General features: G+C 49.1%; 1 protein-coding gene across 8 annotated transcripts in view; it reads right to left on the bottom strand.

Annotated features, from left to right (window-relative positions):
* The window catches only part of ADGRB1 (adhesion G protein-coupled receptor B1), a 911,276-nt gene that overhangs the window by 404,817 nt on the left and 488,301 nt on the right, over nucleotides 1-18,158 (bottom strand). For all 8 annotated transcript variants that reach the window (XM_073679967.1, XM_073679961.1, XM_073679962.1 and 5 more), the window contains exons 10-12: nucleotides 15,844-15,950; nucleotides 14,922-15,116; nucleotides 11,695-11,763 (exon numbers count right to left, since the gene is read on the bottom strand). In XM_073679967.1, the coding sequence (XP_073536068.1) occupies nucleotides 11,695-11,763; nucleotides 14,922-15,116; nucleotides 15,844-15,950 (371 nt within the window). The remainder of the gene's footprint in view (nucleotides 1-11,694; nucleotides 11,764-14,921; nucleotides 15,117-15,843; nucleotides 15,951-18,158) is intronic.

Genomic DNA, 18,158 nt, shown 5'->3' with positions numbered 1-18,158 from the left:
GAATGTACTGTGGGGACATCATACTGTGTGTGGGCGAATGCAGTGTGGGGACATCATACTGTGTGTGGGGGAATGTACTGTGGGGACATCATACTGTGTGTGGAGGAATGTACTGTGGGGACATCATACTGTGTGTGGGGGGAATGTACTGTGGGGACATCATACTGTGTGTGGGGGAATGTACTGTGGGGACATCATACTGTGTGTGGGGGAATGCAGTGTGGGGACATCATACTGTGTGTGGGGAATGTACTGTGGGGACATCATACTGTGTGTGGAGGAATGTACTGTGGGGACATCATACTGTGTGTGGGGGGAATGTACTATGGGGACATCATACTGTGTGTGGGGGAATGTACTGTGGGGACATCATACTGTGTGTGGGGGGAATGTACTATGGGGACATCATACTGTGTGTGGGGAATGTACTGTGGGGACATCATACTGTGTGTGGGGGGAATGTACTATGGGGACATCATACTGTGTGTGGGGGAATGTACTGTGGTGACATCATACTGTGTGTGGGGGAATGTACTATGGGGACATCATACTGTGTGTGGGGGAATGTACTGTGGGGACATCATACTGTGTGTGGGGAATGTACTGTGGGGACATCATACTGTGTGTGTGGGGAATGTACTGTGGGGACATCATACTGTGTGTGTGGGGAATGTACTGTGGGGACCTCATACTGTGTGTGGAGGGAATGAACTGTGGGGTCATCATACTGTGTGTGGGGGAATGTACTATGGGGACATCATACTGTGTGTGGAGGAATGTACTGTGGGGACATCATACTGTGTGTGGGGGAATGTACTGTGAGGACATCATACTGTGTGTGGGGAATGTACTGTGGGGACATCATACTGTGTGTGGGGGAATGTACTGTGAGGACATCATACTGTGGAGACATCATACTGTGTGTGGGGGAATGTACTGTGAGGACATCATACTGTGTGTGGAGGAATGTACTGTGGGGACATCATACTGTGTGGGGGGAATGTACTGTGGGGACATCATACTGTGTGTGGGGGAATGTACTGTGGGGACATCATACTGTGTGTGGGGGAATGTACTGTGAGGACATTATACTGTGTGTGGGGGAATGTACTGTGGGGACATCATACTGTGTGTGGGGGAATGTACTATGGGGACATCATACTGTGTGTGGGGGAATGTACTGTGAGGACATCATACTGTGTGTGGGGGAATGTACTGTGAGGACATCATACTGTGTGTGGGGGAGTGTACTGTGAGGACATCATACTGTGTGTGGGGGAATGTACTGTGGGGAAATCATAATGTGTGTGGAGGGAATGTACTGTGGGGACATCATACTGTGTGTGGGGGAGAATGTACTGTGAGGACATCATACTGTGTGTGGAGGAATGTACTGTGGGGACATCATACTGTGTGTGGGGGGAATGTACTGTGGGGACATCATACTGTGTGTGGGGGAATGCAGTGTGGGGACATCATACTGTGTGTGGGGGGAATGTACTGTGAGGACATCATACTGTGTGTGGGTGAATGTACTGTGAGGACATCATACTGTGTGTGGGGAGAATGTACTGTGGGGACATCATACTGTGTGTGTGGAGGAATGTACTGTGAGGACATCATACTGTGTGTGGGGGAATGTACTGTGGGGACATCATACTGTGTGTGTGGAGGAATGTACTGTGAGGACATCATACTGTGTGTGGGGGAATGTACTGTGGGGTCATCATACTGTGTGTTGGGGAATGTACTGTGAGGACAGCATACTGTGTGTGAGGGAATGTACTGTGGGGATATCATACTGTGTGTGGGGGGAATGTACTGTAAGGACATCATACTGTGTGGGGGAATGTACTGTGGGGACATCATACTGTGTGTGGAGGAATGTACTGTGAGGACATCATACTGTGTGTGGTGAATGTACTCTGGGGACATCATACTGTGTGTGGGGGAATGTACTGTGGAGACATCATACTGTGTGTGGGGGAATGTACTGTGGAGACATCATACTGTGTGTGGGGGAATATACTGTGGGGACATCATACTGCGTGTGGTGAATGTACTCTGGGGACATCATACTGTGTGTGGAGGAATGTACTGTGAGGACATCATACTGTGTGTGGGGGAATGTACTGTGGGGACATCATACTGTGTGTGGGGAGAATGTACTGTGGGGACATCATACTGTGTGTGGGGGAATGTACTGTGGGGACATCATACTGTGTGTGGAGGAATGTACTGTGGGGACATCATACTGTGTGTGGGGGAATGTACTGTGGGGACATCATACTGTGTGTGGGGAATGTACTGTGAGGACATCATACTGTGTGTGGGGAATGTACTGTGAGTACATCATACTGTGTGTGGGAGGAATGTACTGTGGGGACATCATACTGTGTAGGGGGAATGTACTGTGAGGACATCATACTGTGTGTGGGGGAATGTACTGTGGGGACATTATACTGTGTGTGGTGAATGTACTGTGGGGACATTATACTGTGTGTGGGGGGAATGTACTGTGGGGACATCATACTGTGTGTGGGGGAATGCAGTGTGGGGACATCATACTGTGTGTGGGGGAATGTACTGTGGGGACATCATACTGTGTGTGGAGGAATGTACTGTGGGGACATCATACTGTGTGTGGGGGGAATGTACTGTGGGGACATCATACTGTGTGTGGGGGAATGTACTGTGGGGACATCATACTGTGTGTGGGGGAATGCAGTGTGGGGACATCATACTGTGTGTGGGGAATGTACTGTGGGGACATCATACTGTGTGTGGAGGAATGTACTGTGGGGACATCATACTGTGTGTGGGGGGAATGTACTATGGGGACATCATACTGTGTGTGGGGGAATGTACTGTGGGGACATCATACTGTGTGTGGGGGAATGTACTGTGGGGACATCATACTGTGTGTGGGGGGAATGTACTATGGGGACATCATACTGTGTGTGGGGAATGTACTGTGGGGACATCATACTGTGTGTGGGGGGAATGTACTATGGGGACATCATACTGTGTGTGGGGGAATGTACTGTGGTGACATCATACTGTGTGTGGGGGAATGTACTATGGGGACATCATACTGTGTGTGGAGGGAATGAACTGTGGGGTCATCATACTGTGTGTGGGGGAATGTACTATGGGGACATCATACTGTGTGTGGAGGAATGTACTGTGGGGACATCATACTGTGTGTGGGGGAATGTACTGTGAGGACATCATACTGTGTGTGGGGAATGTACTGTGGGGACATCATACTGTGTGTGGGGGAATGTACTGTGAGGACATCATACTGTGTGTGGGGGAATGTACTGTGGAGACATCATACTGTGTGTGGGGGAATGTACTGTGAGGACATCATACTGTGTGTGGAGGAATGTACTGTGGGGACATCATACTGTGTGGGGGGAATGTACTGTGGGGACATCATACTGTGTGTGGGGAATGTACTGTGGGGACATCATACTGTGTGTGGGGGAATGTACTGTGGGGACATCATACTGTGTGTGGGGGAATGTACTGTGGGGACATTATACTGTGTGTGGGGGAATGTACTGTGGGGACATCATACTGTGTGGGGGGAATGTACTGTGGGGACATCATACTGTGTGTGGGGGAATGTACTGTGGGGACATCATACTGTGTGTGGGGGAATGTACTGTGAGGACATCATACTGTGTGTGGGGGAATGTACTGTGGGGACATCATACTGTGTGTGGGGGAATGTACTATGGGGACATCATACTGTGTGTGGGGGAATGTACTGTGAGGACATCATACTGTGTGTGGGGGAATGTACTGTGAGGACATCATACTGTGTGTGGGGGAGTGTACTGTGAGGACATCATACTGTGTGTGGGGGAATGTACTGTGGGGAAATCATAATGTGTGTGGAGGGAATGTACTGTGGGGACATCATACTGTGTGTGGGGGAGAATGTACTGTGAGGACATCATACTGTGTGTGGAGGAATGTACTGTGGGGACATCATACTGTGTGTGGGGGGAATGTACTGTGGGGACATCATACTGTGTGTGGGGGAATGCAGTGTGGGGACATCATACTGTGTGTGGGGGGAATGTACTGTGAGGACATCATACTGTGTGTGGGTGAATGTACTGTGAGGACATCATACTGTGTGTGGGGAGAATGTACTGTGGGGACATCATACTGTGTGTGTGGAGGAATGTACTGTGAGGACATCATACTGTGTGTGGGGGAATGTACTGTGGGGACATCATACTGTGTGTGTGGAGGAATGTACTGTGAGGACATCATACTGTGTGTGGGGGAATGTACTGTGGGGTCATCATACTGTGTGTTGGGGAATGTACTGTGAGGACAGCATACTGTGTGTGAGGGAATGTACTGTGGGGATATCATACTGTGTGTGGGGGGAATGTACTGTAAGGACATCATACTGTGTGGGGGAATGTACTGTGGGGACATCATACTGTGTGTGGAGGAATGTACTGTGAGGACATCATACTGTGTGTGGTGAATGTACTCTGGGGACATCATACTGTGTGTGGGGGAATGTACTGTGGAGACATCATACTGTGTGTGGGGGAATGTACTGTGGAGACATCATACTGTGTGTGGGGGAATATACTGTGGGGACATCATACTGCGTGTGGTGAATGTACTCTGGGGACATCATACTGTGTGTGGAGGAATGTACTGTGAGGACATCATACTGTGTGTGGGGGAATGTACTGTGGGGACATCATACTGTGTGTGGGGAGAATGTACTGTGGGGACATCATACTGTGTGTGGAGTAATGTACTGAGAGGACATCATACTGTGTATTGGGGAATGTACTGTGGGGACATCATACTGTGTGTGGGGGAATGTACTGTGGGGACATCATACTGTGTGTGGAGGAATGTACTGTGGGGACATCATACTGTGTGTGGGGGAATGTACTGTGGGGACATCATACTGTGTGTGGGGAATGTACTGTGAGGACATCATACTGTGTGTGGGGAATGTACTGTGAGTACATCATACTGTGTGTGGGAGGAATGTACTGTGGGGACATCATACTGTGTAGGGGGAATGTACTGTGAGGACATCATACTGTGTGTGGGGGAATGTACTGTGGGGACATTATACTGTGTGTGGTGAATGTACTGTGGGGACATTATACTGTGTGTGGGGGGAATGTACTGTGGGGACATCATACTGTGTGTGGGGGAATGCAGTGTGGGGACATCATACTGTGTGTGGGGGAATGTACTGTGGGGACATCATACTGTGTGTGGAGGAATGTACTGTGGGGACATCATACTGTGTGTGGGGGGAATGTACTGTGGGGACATCATACTGTGTGTGGGGGAATGTACTGTGGGGACATCATACTGTGTGTGGGGGAATGCAGTGTGGGGACATCATACTGTGTGTGGGGAATGTACTGTGGGGACATCATACTGTGTGTGGAGGAATGTACTGTGGGGACATCATACTGTGTGTGGGGGGAATGTACTATGGGGACATCATACTGTGTGTGGGGGAATGTACTGTGGGGACATCATACTGTGTGTGGGGGAATGTACTGTGGGGACATCATACTGTGTGTGGGGGGAATGTACTATGGGGACATCATACTGTGTGTGGGGAATGTACTGTGGGGACATCATACTGTGTGTGGGGGGAATGTACTATGGGGACATCATACTGTGTGTGGGGGAATGTACTGTGGTGACATCATACTGTGTGTGGGGGAATGTACTATGGGGACATCATACTGTGTGTGGAGGGAATGAACTGTGGGGTCATCATACTGTGTGTGGGGGAATGTACTATGGGGACATCATACTGTGTGTGGAGGAATGTACTGTGGGGACATCATACTGTGTGTGGGGGAATGTACTGTGAGGACATCATACTGTGTGTGGGGAATGTACTGTGGGGACATCATACTGTGTGTGGGGGAATGTACTGTGAGGACATCATACTGTGTGTGGGGGAATGTACTGTGGAGACATCATACTGTGTGTGGGGGAATGTACTGTGAGGACATCATACTGTGTGTGGAGGAATGTACTGTGGGGACATCATACTGTGTGGGGGGAATGTACTGTGGGGACATCATACTGTGTGTGGGGAATGTACTGTGGGGACATCATACTGTGTGTGGGGGAATGTACTGTGGGGACATCATACTGTGTGTGGGGGAATGTACTGTGGGGACATTATACTGTGTGTGGGGGAATGTACTGTGGGGACATCATACTGTGTGTGGGGGAATGTACTATGGGGACATCATACTGTGTGTGGGGGAATGTACTGTGAGGACATCATACTGTGTGTGGGGGAATGTACTGTGAGGACATCATACTGTGTGTGGGGGAATGTACTGTGGGGAAATCATAATGTGTGTGGAGGGAATGTACTGTGGGGACATCATACTGTGTGTGGGGGAGAATGTACTGTGGGGACATCATACTGTGTGTGGAGGAATGTACTGTGGGGACATCATACTGTGTGTGGGGGGAATGTACTGTGGGGACATCATACTGTGTGTGGGGGAATGCAGTGTGGGGACATCATACTGTGTGTGGGGGGAATGTACTGTGGGGACATCATACTGTGTGTGGGGGAATGCAGTGTGAGGACATCATACTGTGTGTGGGTGAATGTACTGTGAGGACATCATACTGTGTGTGGGGAGAATGTACTGTGGGGACATCATACTGTGTGTGTGGAGGAATGTACTGTGAGGACATCATACTGTGTGTGGGGGAATGTACTGTGGGGACATCATACTGTGTGTGGGGGAATGTACTGTGAGGACATCATACTGTGTGTGGGGGAATGTACTGTGGGGTCATCATACTGTGTGTTGGGGAATGTACTGTGGGGACATCATACTGTGTGTGGGGGAATGTACTGTGAGGACAGCATACTGTGTGTGAGGGAATGTACTGTGGGGATATCATACTGTGTGTGGGGGGAATGTACTGTGAGGACATCATACTGTGTGGGAGAATGTACTGTGGGGACATCATACTGTGTGTGGAGGAATGTACTGTGAGGACATCATACTGCGTGTGGTGAATGTACTCTGGGGACATCATACTGTGTGTGGGGGAATGTACTATAGGGAACATCATACTGCGTGTGGTGAATGTACTCTGGGGACATCATACTGTGTGTGGAGGAATGTACTGTGAGGACATCATACTGTGTGTGGGGGAATGTACTGAGAGGACATCATACTGTGTATTGGGGAATGTACTGTGGGGACATCATACTGTGTGTGGGGGAATGTACTGTGGGGTCATCATACTGTGTGTGGAGGAATGTACTGTGAGGACATCATACTGTGTGTGGGGGAATGTACTGTGGGGTCATCATACTGTGTGTGGTGAATGTACTGAGAGGACATCATACTGTGTGTTGGGGAATGTACTGTGGGGACATCATACTGTGTGTGGGGGAATGTACTGTGAGGACAGCATACTGTGTTTGAGGGAATGTACTGTGGGGATATCATACTGTGTGTGGGGGGAATGTACTGTGAGGACATCATACTGTGTGGGAGAATGTACTGTGGGGACATCATACTGTGTGTGGAGGAATGTACTGTGAGGACATCATACTGTGTGTGGGGGAATGTACTGTGGGGAAATCATACTGCGTGTGGTGAATGTACTCTGGGGACATCATACTGCGTGTGGGGGAATGTACTGTGGGGACATCATACTGTGTGTGGGGGAATGTACTGTGGGGACATCATACTGTGTGTGGGGGAATGTACTGTGGGGACATCATACTGTGTGTGGTGAATGTACTGTGGGGACATCATACTGCGTGTGGGGGAATGTACTGTGGGGACATCATACTGTGTGTGGTGAATGTACTGTGGGGAAATCATACTGCGTGTGGTGAATGTACTCTGGGGACATCATACTGTGTGTGGGGGAATGTACTGTGGGGACATCATACTGTGTGTGGTGAATGTACTGTGGGGACATCATACTGTGTGTGGTGAATGTACTGTGGGGAAATCATACTGCGTGTGGTGAATGTACTCTGGGGACATCATACTGTGTGTGGGGGAATGTACTGTGGGGACATCATACTGTGTGTGGAGGAATGTACTGTGAGGACATCATACTGTGTGTTGGGGAATGTACTGTGGGGACATCATACTGTGTGTGGGGGAATGTACTGTGGAGACATCATACTGTGTGTGGGGGAAAGTACTGTGGGGACATCATACTGTGTGTGGGGGAATGTACTGTGGGGACATCATACTGTGTGTGGAGGAATGTACTGTGGGGACATCATACTGTGTGTGGGGGAATGTACTGTGGGGACATCATACTGTGTGTGGAGGAATGTACTGTGGAGACATCATACTGTGTGTGGAGGAATGTACTGTGGGGACATCATACTGTGTGTGGGGGAATGTACTGTGGGGACATCATACTGTGTGTGGGGGAATGTACTGTGAGGACATCATACTGTGTGTGGTGAATGTACTGTGGGGACATCATACTGTGTGTGGGGGAATGTACTGTGGGGACATCATACTGTGTGTGGTGAATGTACTGTGGGGACATCATACTGTGTGTGGGGGAAAGTACTGTGGGGACATCATACTGTGTGTGGGGGAATGTACTGTGGGGACATCATACTGTGTGTGGTGAATGTACTGTGGGGACATCATACTGTGTGTGGGGGAAAGTACTGTGGGGACATCATACTGTGTGTGGGGGAAAGTACTGTGGGGACATCATACTGTGTGTGGGGGAATGTACTGTGGGGACATCATACTGTGTGTGGGGGAATGTACTGTGGGGACATCATACTGTGTGTGGAGGAATGTACTGTGGGGACATCATACTGTGTGTGGGGGAATGTACTGTGGGGACATTATACTGTGTGTGGGGGAATGTACTGTGGGGACATCATACTGTGTGTGGGGGAATGTACTGTGGGGACATCATACTGTGTGTGGTGAATGTACTGTGGGGACATCATACTGTGTGTGGGGGAAAGTACTGTGGGGACATCATACTGTGTGTGGGGGAATGTACTGTGGGGACATCATACTGTGTGTGGAGGACTGTGTGTGGGGGAATGTACTGTGGGGACATCATACTGTGTGTGGAGGAATGTACTGTGGAGACATCATACTGTGTGTGGAGGAATGTACTGTGGGGACATCATACTGTGTGTGGAGGAATGTACTGTGGGGACATCATACTGTGTGTGGGGGAATGTACTGTGGGGACATCATACTGTGTGTGGGGGAATGTACTGTGAGGACATTATACTGTGTGTGGGGGAATGCATTGTGAAGACATCATACTGTGTGTGGGGGGAATGTACTGTGGGGACATCATACTGTGTGTGGTGAATGTACTGTGGGGACATCATACTGTGTGTGGGGAATGTACTGTGGGGACATCATACTGTGTGTGGAGAATGTACTGTGGGGTCATCATACTGTGTGTGGAGGAATGTACTGTGGGGACATCATACTGTGTGTGGGGGAATGTACTGTGGGGACATCATACTGTGTGTGGGGAATGTACTGTGGGGACATCATACTGTGTGTGGAGAATGTACTGTGGGGTCATCATACTGTGTGTGGAGGAATGTACTGTGGGGACATCATACTGTGTGTGGGGGAATGTACTGTGGGGACATCATACTGTGTGTGGGGGAATGTACTGTGGGGACATCATACTGTGTGTGGGGGAATGTACTGTGGGGACATCATACTGTGTGTGGGGGAATGTACTGTGGGGACATCATACTGTGTGGGGGGAATGTACTGTGGGGACATCATACTGTGTGTGGGGGAATGTACTGTGGGGACATCATACTGTGTGTGGGGAATGTACTGTGGGGACATCATACTGTGTGTGGGGAATGTACTGTGAGGACATCATACTGTGTGTGGGGGAATGTACTGTGGGGACATCATACTGTGTGTGGTGAATGTAGTGTGGGGACATCATACTGTGTGTGGGGGAATGTACTGTGGGGACATCATACTGTGTGTGGGGGAATGTACTGTGAGGACATCATACTGTGTGTGGGGAATGTACTGTGAGGACATCATACTGTGTGTGGGGGAATGTACTGTGGGGACATCATACTGTGTGTGGTGAATGTAGTGTGGGGACATCATACTGTGTGTGGGGGAATGTACTGTGGGGACATCATACTGTGTGTGGGGGAATGTACTGTGGGGACATTATACTGTGTGTGGGGAATGTACTGTGGAGACATCATACTGTGTGTGGTGAATGTAGTGTGGGGACATCATACTGTGTGTGGGGGAATGTACTGTGGGGACATCATACTGTGTGTGGGGGAATGTATCACACATGTAACACTGAAGAACATTATTCTTCCTCTGTATAAAGCGCTGGTAAGGCCGCACTTAGAATATTGTGCACAGTTCTGGGCTCCGGTGCTCAGGAAAGACATATTGGAGCTAGAGAGGGTACAAAGGAGGGCGACTAAGGTAATAAAGGGAATGGAGGGACTAGAATACCCAGAGAGGTTGTCAAAATTAGGCCTATTTACATTGGAAAAGAGAAGGCTTAGGGGAGACCTCATAAACATGTATAAATACATCAGGGGGCAGTACAGAGATCTCTCCCATGACCTGTTTATACCAAGGATGGTGAAAAAGACGAGGGGGCACACAATGAGTCTGGAGGAAAGGAGGTTCCTGCACCAGCATAGAAGGGGATTCTTTACGGTCAGAGCCGTGAGACTCTGGAACTCTCTGGGAGAGGAAGTGGTGATGTCCAACTCACTTAATGAGTTCAAGAGAGGCCTGGACGCCTTTCTTGAGAACAATAAAATTACATCTTATGCTTAGTGATAGTTAATTAATCCAGGGATTTAACCTGACTGCCAGATTGGAGTCGGGAAGTGAATTTTTCCTCAATGATGTAAATTGGCCTATACCGCATGGGGTTTTTTTTGCCTTCCCCTGGATCAACGCTGCGGAATAGCTGCAGTGCACAAGAAATAGGCTGAACTGGATGGACGCTTGTCTTTTTTCGGCCTTAAAAACTATGTAACTATGTAACTGATCCTTGAGGTTCTGCAGCAGCTTTACCTCTATGGTAGAAAGGCACTAAACAGCATGAGTTCTTTGGTTTGTAGGGATTCTCTGCCATGGGAGTAACTTTACAGAAGGCATTAGAGAGCTGCTCACGTGGTAATCCCCCAGTATCAGTATTTCTCCCAGCGGTGTCGCACATTTCTACTGCTATAGATTTCTAGATCACAGGATATCTGGACTGGGTAATGCAGGTGATCGCTGTACTGAAATGAACCCAGGGAAACACTATTCAAGCAATTCTCCTATCAGTTCTGTACAAGTCGTATTAGAAAAACACTGCAGCTTCATTCCAAAAACAGCGCCACAAAGGTCTTCAGGTTGTGTGTGGTACTGCAGCTGCGCCACAAAAGTCGGGGCTCCACAGTAATAGATAACATGTGGCCCCCATGGCATGTGAACCCTTTCACGCCCGCTCCATCCAGTGATGGCGCTTGCTCATCTCCTCCTCTATGGGTTCAGTACAGCGGGGGGCACTGCCCATGAGTGGGTTGCTACGAGCTGTGGCCACTCGGTGGCGCTCCAGGCTTCTCCCACGTTTCATGCCCTGATGTCGGAAGGTGGAGGGGTGGCCGTCACTCACCGTTTGCGCTTCGTCCCACTTGTCCCGGTTCTCCTCGGACAGTAAGTTGCTGATGATCTGCACGAAGTTCTGCGGGAAGAGACGGAAGAAACAGTCAGCATGACAGACGCCAGGACCGGAGACAACCTCCCGCCTCCAGCCCTCCGCTCACTACAGCAGATTTACACCCGAGACGCCCGCTCTGCAGGCGGACCCCCAGACTCCAGCTCCCGCCTCCAGCCCTCCGCTCACTACAGCAGATTTACACCCGAGACACCCGCTCTGCAGGCGGACCCCCAGACTCCTGCTCCCGCCTCCAGCCCTCCGCTCACTACAGCAGATTTACACCCGAGACGCCCGCTCTGCAGGCGGACCCTCAGACTCCTGCTCCCGCCTCCAGCCCGCTGCTCACTACAGCAGATTTACACCCGAGACGCCAGCTCTGCAGGCGGACCCCCAGACTCCTGCTCCCGCCTCCAGCCCGCTGCTCACTACAGCAGATTTACACCCGAGACTCCAGCTCTGCAGGCGGAGCCCCAGACTCCTGCTCCCGCCTCCAGCCCGCTGCTCACTACAGCAGATTTACACCCGAGACACCCGCTCTGCAGGCGGACCCCCAGACTCCTGCTCCCGCCTCCAGCCCTCCGCTCACTACAGCAGATTTACACCCGAGACGCCCGTTCTGCAGGCGGACCCCCAGACTCCTGCTCCCGCCTCCAGCTCGCTGCTCACTACAGCAGATTTACACCCGAGACGCCAGCTCTGCAGGCGGACCCCCAGACTCCTGCTCCCGCCTCCAGCCCGCTGCTCACTACAGCAGATTTACACCCGAGACGCCAGCTCTGCAGGCGGACCCCCAGACTCCTGCTCCCGCCTCCAGCTCGTTGCTCACTACAGCAGATTTACACCCGAGACGCCAGCTCTGCAGGCGGACCCCCAGACTCCTGCTCCCGCCTCCAGCTCGCTGCTCACTACAGCAGATTTACACCCGAGACGCCAGCTCTGCAGGCGGACCCCCAGACTCCTGCTCCCGCCTCCAGCCCGCTGCTCACTACAGCAGATTTACACCCGAGACGCCAGCTCTGCAGGCGGACCCCCAGACTCCTGCTCCCGCCTCCAGCCCGCTGCTCACTACAGCAGATTTACACCCGAGACGCCCGCTCTGCAGGCGGACCCCCAGACTCCTGCTCCCGCCTCCTGCCCGCTGCTCACTACAGCAGATTTACACCCGAGACGCCCGCTCTGCAGGCGGACCCCCAGACTCCTGCTCCCGCCTCCAGCCCGCCACTCACTACAGCAGATTTACACCCGAGACGCCCGCTCTGCAGGCGGACCCCCCGACTTCATGCTATTCTCTGCGGTCCACACGTGTCCGACCGGCACATGGTGTCCTCCGCATGGATCCTGCCGGCTCGGATACTCCATGTGCTTAATGCGAAGACCCATCCAAGAAGTATCTAAGCTGTATCTAAGCCTATCATGTGTGACATATCCTACTGCATGTATCAAAGCCTATGATAGGTGACATCCAAGTCTACCAGTTGTGCTACTGCTTGCTGAAATGTGTATCTAAGCCTAGAATGTGTAAAAAAACAAAAAAGAAGATCCATGTATCTAATCCTCTCCTGTGTGATACTGTCTGCTGAGCTGTGTATCTAATCCTCTCCTGTGTGATACTGTCTGCTGAGCAGTGTATCTAATCCTATCCTGTGTGATACTGTCTGCTGAGCCGTGTATCTAATCCTCTCCTGTGTGATACTGTCTGCTGAGCCATGTATCTAATCCTCTCCTGTGTGATACTGTCTGTTGAGCTGTGTATCTAATCCTCTCCTGTGTGATACTGTCTGCTGAGCCGTGTATCTAATCCTCTCCTGTGTGATACTGTCTGCTGAGCTGTGTATCTAATCCTATCCTGTGTGATACTGTCTGCTGAGCTGTGTATCTAATCCTATCCTGTGTGATACTGTCTGCTGAGCCGTGTATCTAATCCTCTCCTGTGTGATACTGTCTGCTGAGCCGTGTATCTAATCCTATCCTGTGTGATACTGTCTGCTGAGCGGTGTATCTAATCCTATCCTGTGTGATACTGTCTGCTGAGCCGTGTATCTAATCCTATCCTGTGTGATACTGTCTGTTGAGCTGTGTATCTAATCCTATCCTGTGTGATACTGTCTGCTGAGCTGTGTATCTAATCCTATCCTGTGTGATACTGTCTGCTGAGCCGTGTATCTAATCCTCTCCTGTGTGATACTGTCTGCTGAGCCGTGTATCTAATCCTCTCCTGTGTGATACTGTCTGCTGAGCTGTGTATCTAATCCTCTCCTGTGTGATACTGTCTGCTGAGCTGTGTATCTAATCCTATCCTGTGTGATACTGTCTGCTGAGCTGTGTATCTAATCTTCTCCTGTGTGATACTGTCTGCTGAGCTGTGTATCTAATCCTCTCCTGTGTGATACTGTCTGCTGAGCCGTGTATCTAATCCTATCCTGTGTGATACTGTCTGCTGAGCCGTGTATCTAATCCTATCCTGTGTGATACTGACTGCTGAGCTGTGTATCTAATCCTATCCTGTGTGATACTGTCTGCTGAGCTGTGTATCTAATCCTCTCCTGTGTGATACTGTCTGATGAGCTGTGTATCTAAGCCTTTGATGACTGTCTGCTGAGCTGTGTATCTAATCCTCTCCTGTGTGATACTGTCTGCTGAGCCGTGTATCTAATCCTATCCTGTGTGATACTGACTGCTGAGCAGTGTATCTAATCCTATACTGTGTGATACTGTCTGCTGAGCTCTGTATCTAATCCTATCCTGTGTGATACTGTCTGCTGAGCCGTGTATCTAATCCTCTCCTGTGTGATACTGTCTGCTGAGCCGTGTATCTAATCCTCTCCTGTGTGATACTGTCTGCTGAGCTGTGTATCTAATCCTATCCTGTGTGATACTGTCTGCTGAGCTGTGTATCTAATCCTCTCCTGTGTGATACTGTCTGCTGAGCTGTGTATCTAATCCTATCCTGTGTGATACTGTCTGCTGAGCTGTGTATCTAATCCTATCCTGTGTGATACTGTCTGCTGAGCCGTGTATCTAATCCTCTCCTGTGTGATACTGTCTGCTGAGCCTTGTATCTAATCCTCTCCTGTGTGATACTGTGTGCTGAGCTGTGTATCTAAGCCTTTGATGACTGCCTGCTGAGCTGCACACATGTGATACCCCGCTGCAGACCATTGCACCTCTATGTATCCTCTCACCTGGACGTCGTTGGATGACGGGCTGTGGTACGGTCGGCGGAAGATCTCGGTCATGTTCCTCAGACTGTCCACGATGGATAAGATATCTCCACTGTAACTGGCGCCATCTTGGGTCGCATCCACCAGGGTCTGCAGCACCCCGGAAACTCCTTCCCCCTTCTGCCCCCTCTGCGCCTTGGAGAGGTGCTCCCTGATCTGCAAACAGACACATAAAGCATCACTTCAATCACAGACCTTAAAACCAAAAAACGCGTGAACGAGAGGTGTTGCCCTTTAAATCAGCCTTAACAGGTAATTCCCCTTTAAATGAAAAATATCCAACATGGCTGCCACCGCAGCTCCCCTCACGGTCGTCACCCAGACAAATCTGCCTAACACAGTGATCCTAGAGCAGAAAATGCTAAGCGGAGGGCGCCCTCGGCACCACTAAGCCCTTTAATGATCAGCGGATGCCCGTTTTGACCGCGGAGGCATAAAACGCGCCGGCCGAGACACATTCCCATGCTCATTAGTGCAAGGAGCGATGATGCGGGATCGGCTTGTGCTCGGCACTTCGCTGTAGATTTCTGCATTTCCCTCCTCTCCTAATAACAGATTTACAAGCTTAGGGCTCATTTAGCAAAAAAAAAAAGCAAAACGCGCCCAAAGCTTTAAAAGTCGTCATACAAAGGTGAGCGCAATTCAGGAGGGAATTATGGCGGCTTGCTGAGCACGTAATAATACAAATCACAAAAGCACTTAAACTATTCCCCTCCCCCGGATGTCTCGTATCTGGAGACGCCACCAACCTGCATCATTACAGAGCCAGCAGCTCGACGCGTTTCACAGAAAAAGGGAAAAAAAAGTCAAAAAAGAACAAATTGAATAAAACCATAAATAATAAGACCGGAGGAGACGCCAAACGGTATTTTTTTTATCTTACCATCTGTTGAATATTCCTGTAGTCAAGGGAAACACATTTGATGTACGTCGGAGCCTCCCAGTACGCTTCTCCCACCTCGTCCAGAACGCACTTTCGGAGAATGAGTCCTGCAAACGAGCAGCAGGATTAAAGGGGTATTCCCCAACCAACTCATTGATAAGGATCTCTCCTAAAATCAAAGGCGTTTCCATGAAATCTAATATCTGCATCATTTTCAAGATCCCGCTTGCTGTCACTGAATGGAAAAAAAAAATAAAAATCCAGAGGCAAGACACCTGATACTTCAGGTGAATTTTCAGAATAAACAGTCCAGTATGCACATGAGCAATAACCCTACTACTGACCATTATGACTTGTTTCCTGTATTTTTTCCCCTCTGCAGGCTCTGATTTTCAGTTGTCTCTGAGCTAGAGGGTGGAGACCTAGCTGTTATGATGTCTCCCACACACAGCACACACAGGCATGAGGGATTCCTGCTCTCTTTAATCTATGCAGCACATGATCAGAAGCAGGAAAGAGTAGATTATACAACAGTACTGAGCAGTGTAGAGGTGAATTCAGTTCTGGGTAGATAAAAAAAACATTTACTAGAAAGAAGCAGCCGGGAGGACATTATACAGCAGTACTGATCAGTGTAGCTATGAATTCAGTACTGGGGTTGAGATAAAACACTTACTAAAAAGCAGCAGCACTGACGGCCTTGCACACCAGTACTGAGCAGTGCAGGTGTGAATATAGCTCTGGGTAGCTAATAAACATTTACTAGAGGGAAACAGCCTGGAAGTTATTATACAGGAGTACTGAGCAGTGTAGCTGTGAATCCAATTCTGACTAGAAATAAAATATTTACTAGAAAGAAGCAGCCTGCAGGACATTGTACAGGAGTACTGAGCAGTGTAGCTATGAGTCCACTACTGGGGTTGAGATAAAAAAAACTATATAAAAAGCAGCAGCCTGGGGGACATTATACAGCAGTACTGTGCAGTGTAGATGTAAATCCAGCCCTGGATTGATATGAAACATTTACTAGAAAGAAACAGTCTGGAAAAGATTATACAGAAGGACTAAGCAGTGCAGCTGTGAATCCAGCTAGGGATCAATATGAAACATTTATCAGAAAGAAGCAGCCTGGAGGACATTATACAGCAGTACTGAGTAGTGTAGCTGTGAATCCAGCTAGGGATCAATATGAAGCATTTAGTAGAAAGAAGCAGCCTGGAGGACATTATACAGCAGTACTGAGTAGTGTAGCTGTGAATCCAGCTCTGGATTGATATGAAACATTTACTAGAAAGAAGCAGCGTGGAGGAAATTATACAGCAGTACTGAGCAGTGTAGCTGTGAATCCAGCTCTGGATCAATATGAAGCATTTAGTAGAAAGAAGCAGCCTGGAGGACATTATACAGCAGTACTGAGTAGTGTAGCTGTGAATCCAGCTTTGGATCAATATGAAGTATTTACTAGATAGAAGCAGCCTGGAGGACATTATACAGCAGTACTGAGCAGTGTAGCTGTGAATCCAGCTCTGGATCAATATGAAATATTTACTATAAAGAAGCAGCGTGGAGGACATTATACAGCAGTACTGAGCAGTGTAGCTGTGAATCCAGCTAGGGATCGATATGAAACATTTACTAGAAAGAAGCAGCGTGGTGGACATTATACAGCAGTACTGAGTAGTGTAGCTGTGAATCCAGCACTTGAATCAGATAAAACTGGAGGTGGGGAAAGATGGGGGAGAAGTTGCTTTTAATTGGAACAGGAAGAATATTCCTCTGATGAGATATATTACAAAGGCTTCCTATATCTGTGTTCAGTATTGATTTATGATGCTGCTGTCATACAGGATTGTTCACACTGGATACAAATTGCTTCTGAAATTTCTTGTGATTGAGAGTAAATAAGAAGCTGGAGAAGCTGCGCACATCCCCCTGTGATCAGTGACACACGGCCGTGGTGCAGTATCAGTCTCTGCCTCCACACCGGCGGCTGCTGCTGTCCACTGGACGCGGTGCTGGAGTCAGCTCAGTCACTTCACTGCAAGATTTCAATTTGGAAAAGAGGTGAAGAGAAAATGTGAAGACCACTCCAAGACGAGCTCTCCGTCCTCAGGTGTAAGCCTATTCTGTCTCCACACACACATACAGTACAGACCAAAAGTTTGGACACACCTTCTCATTTAAAGATTTTTCTGTATTTTCATGACTATGAAAATTGTACATTCACACTGAAGGCATCAAAACTATGAATTAACACATGTGGAATTATATACTTAACAAAAAAGTGTGAAACAACTGAAAATATGTCTTATATT

The sequence above is a fragment of the Phyllobates terribilis genome, unplaced genomic scaffold, assembly GCF_046119375.1.
Source record: "Phyllobates terribilis strain yellow unplaced genomic scaffold, ASM4611937v1 Scaffold_4__5_contigs__length_816908805, whole genome shotgun sequence".
Lineage (NCBI taxonomy): Eukaryota > Metazoa > Chordata > Amphibia > Anura > Dendrobatidae > Phyllobates > Phyllobates terribilis.
This window is presented reverse-complemented; position numbering and strand designations above follow the sequence as displayed.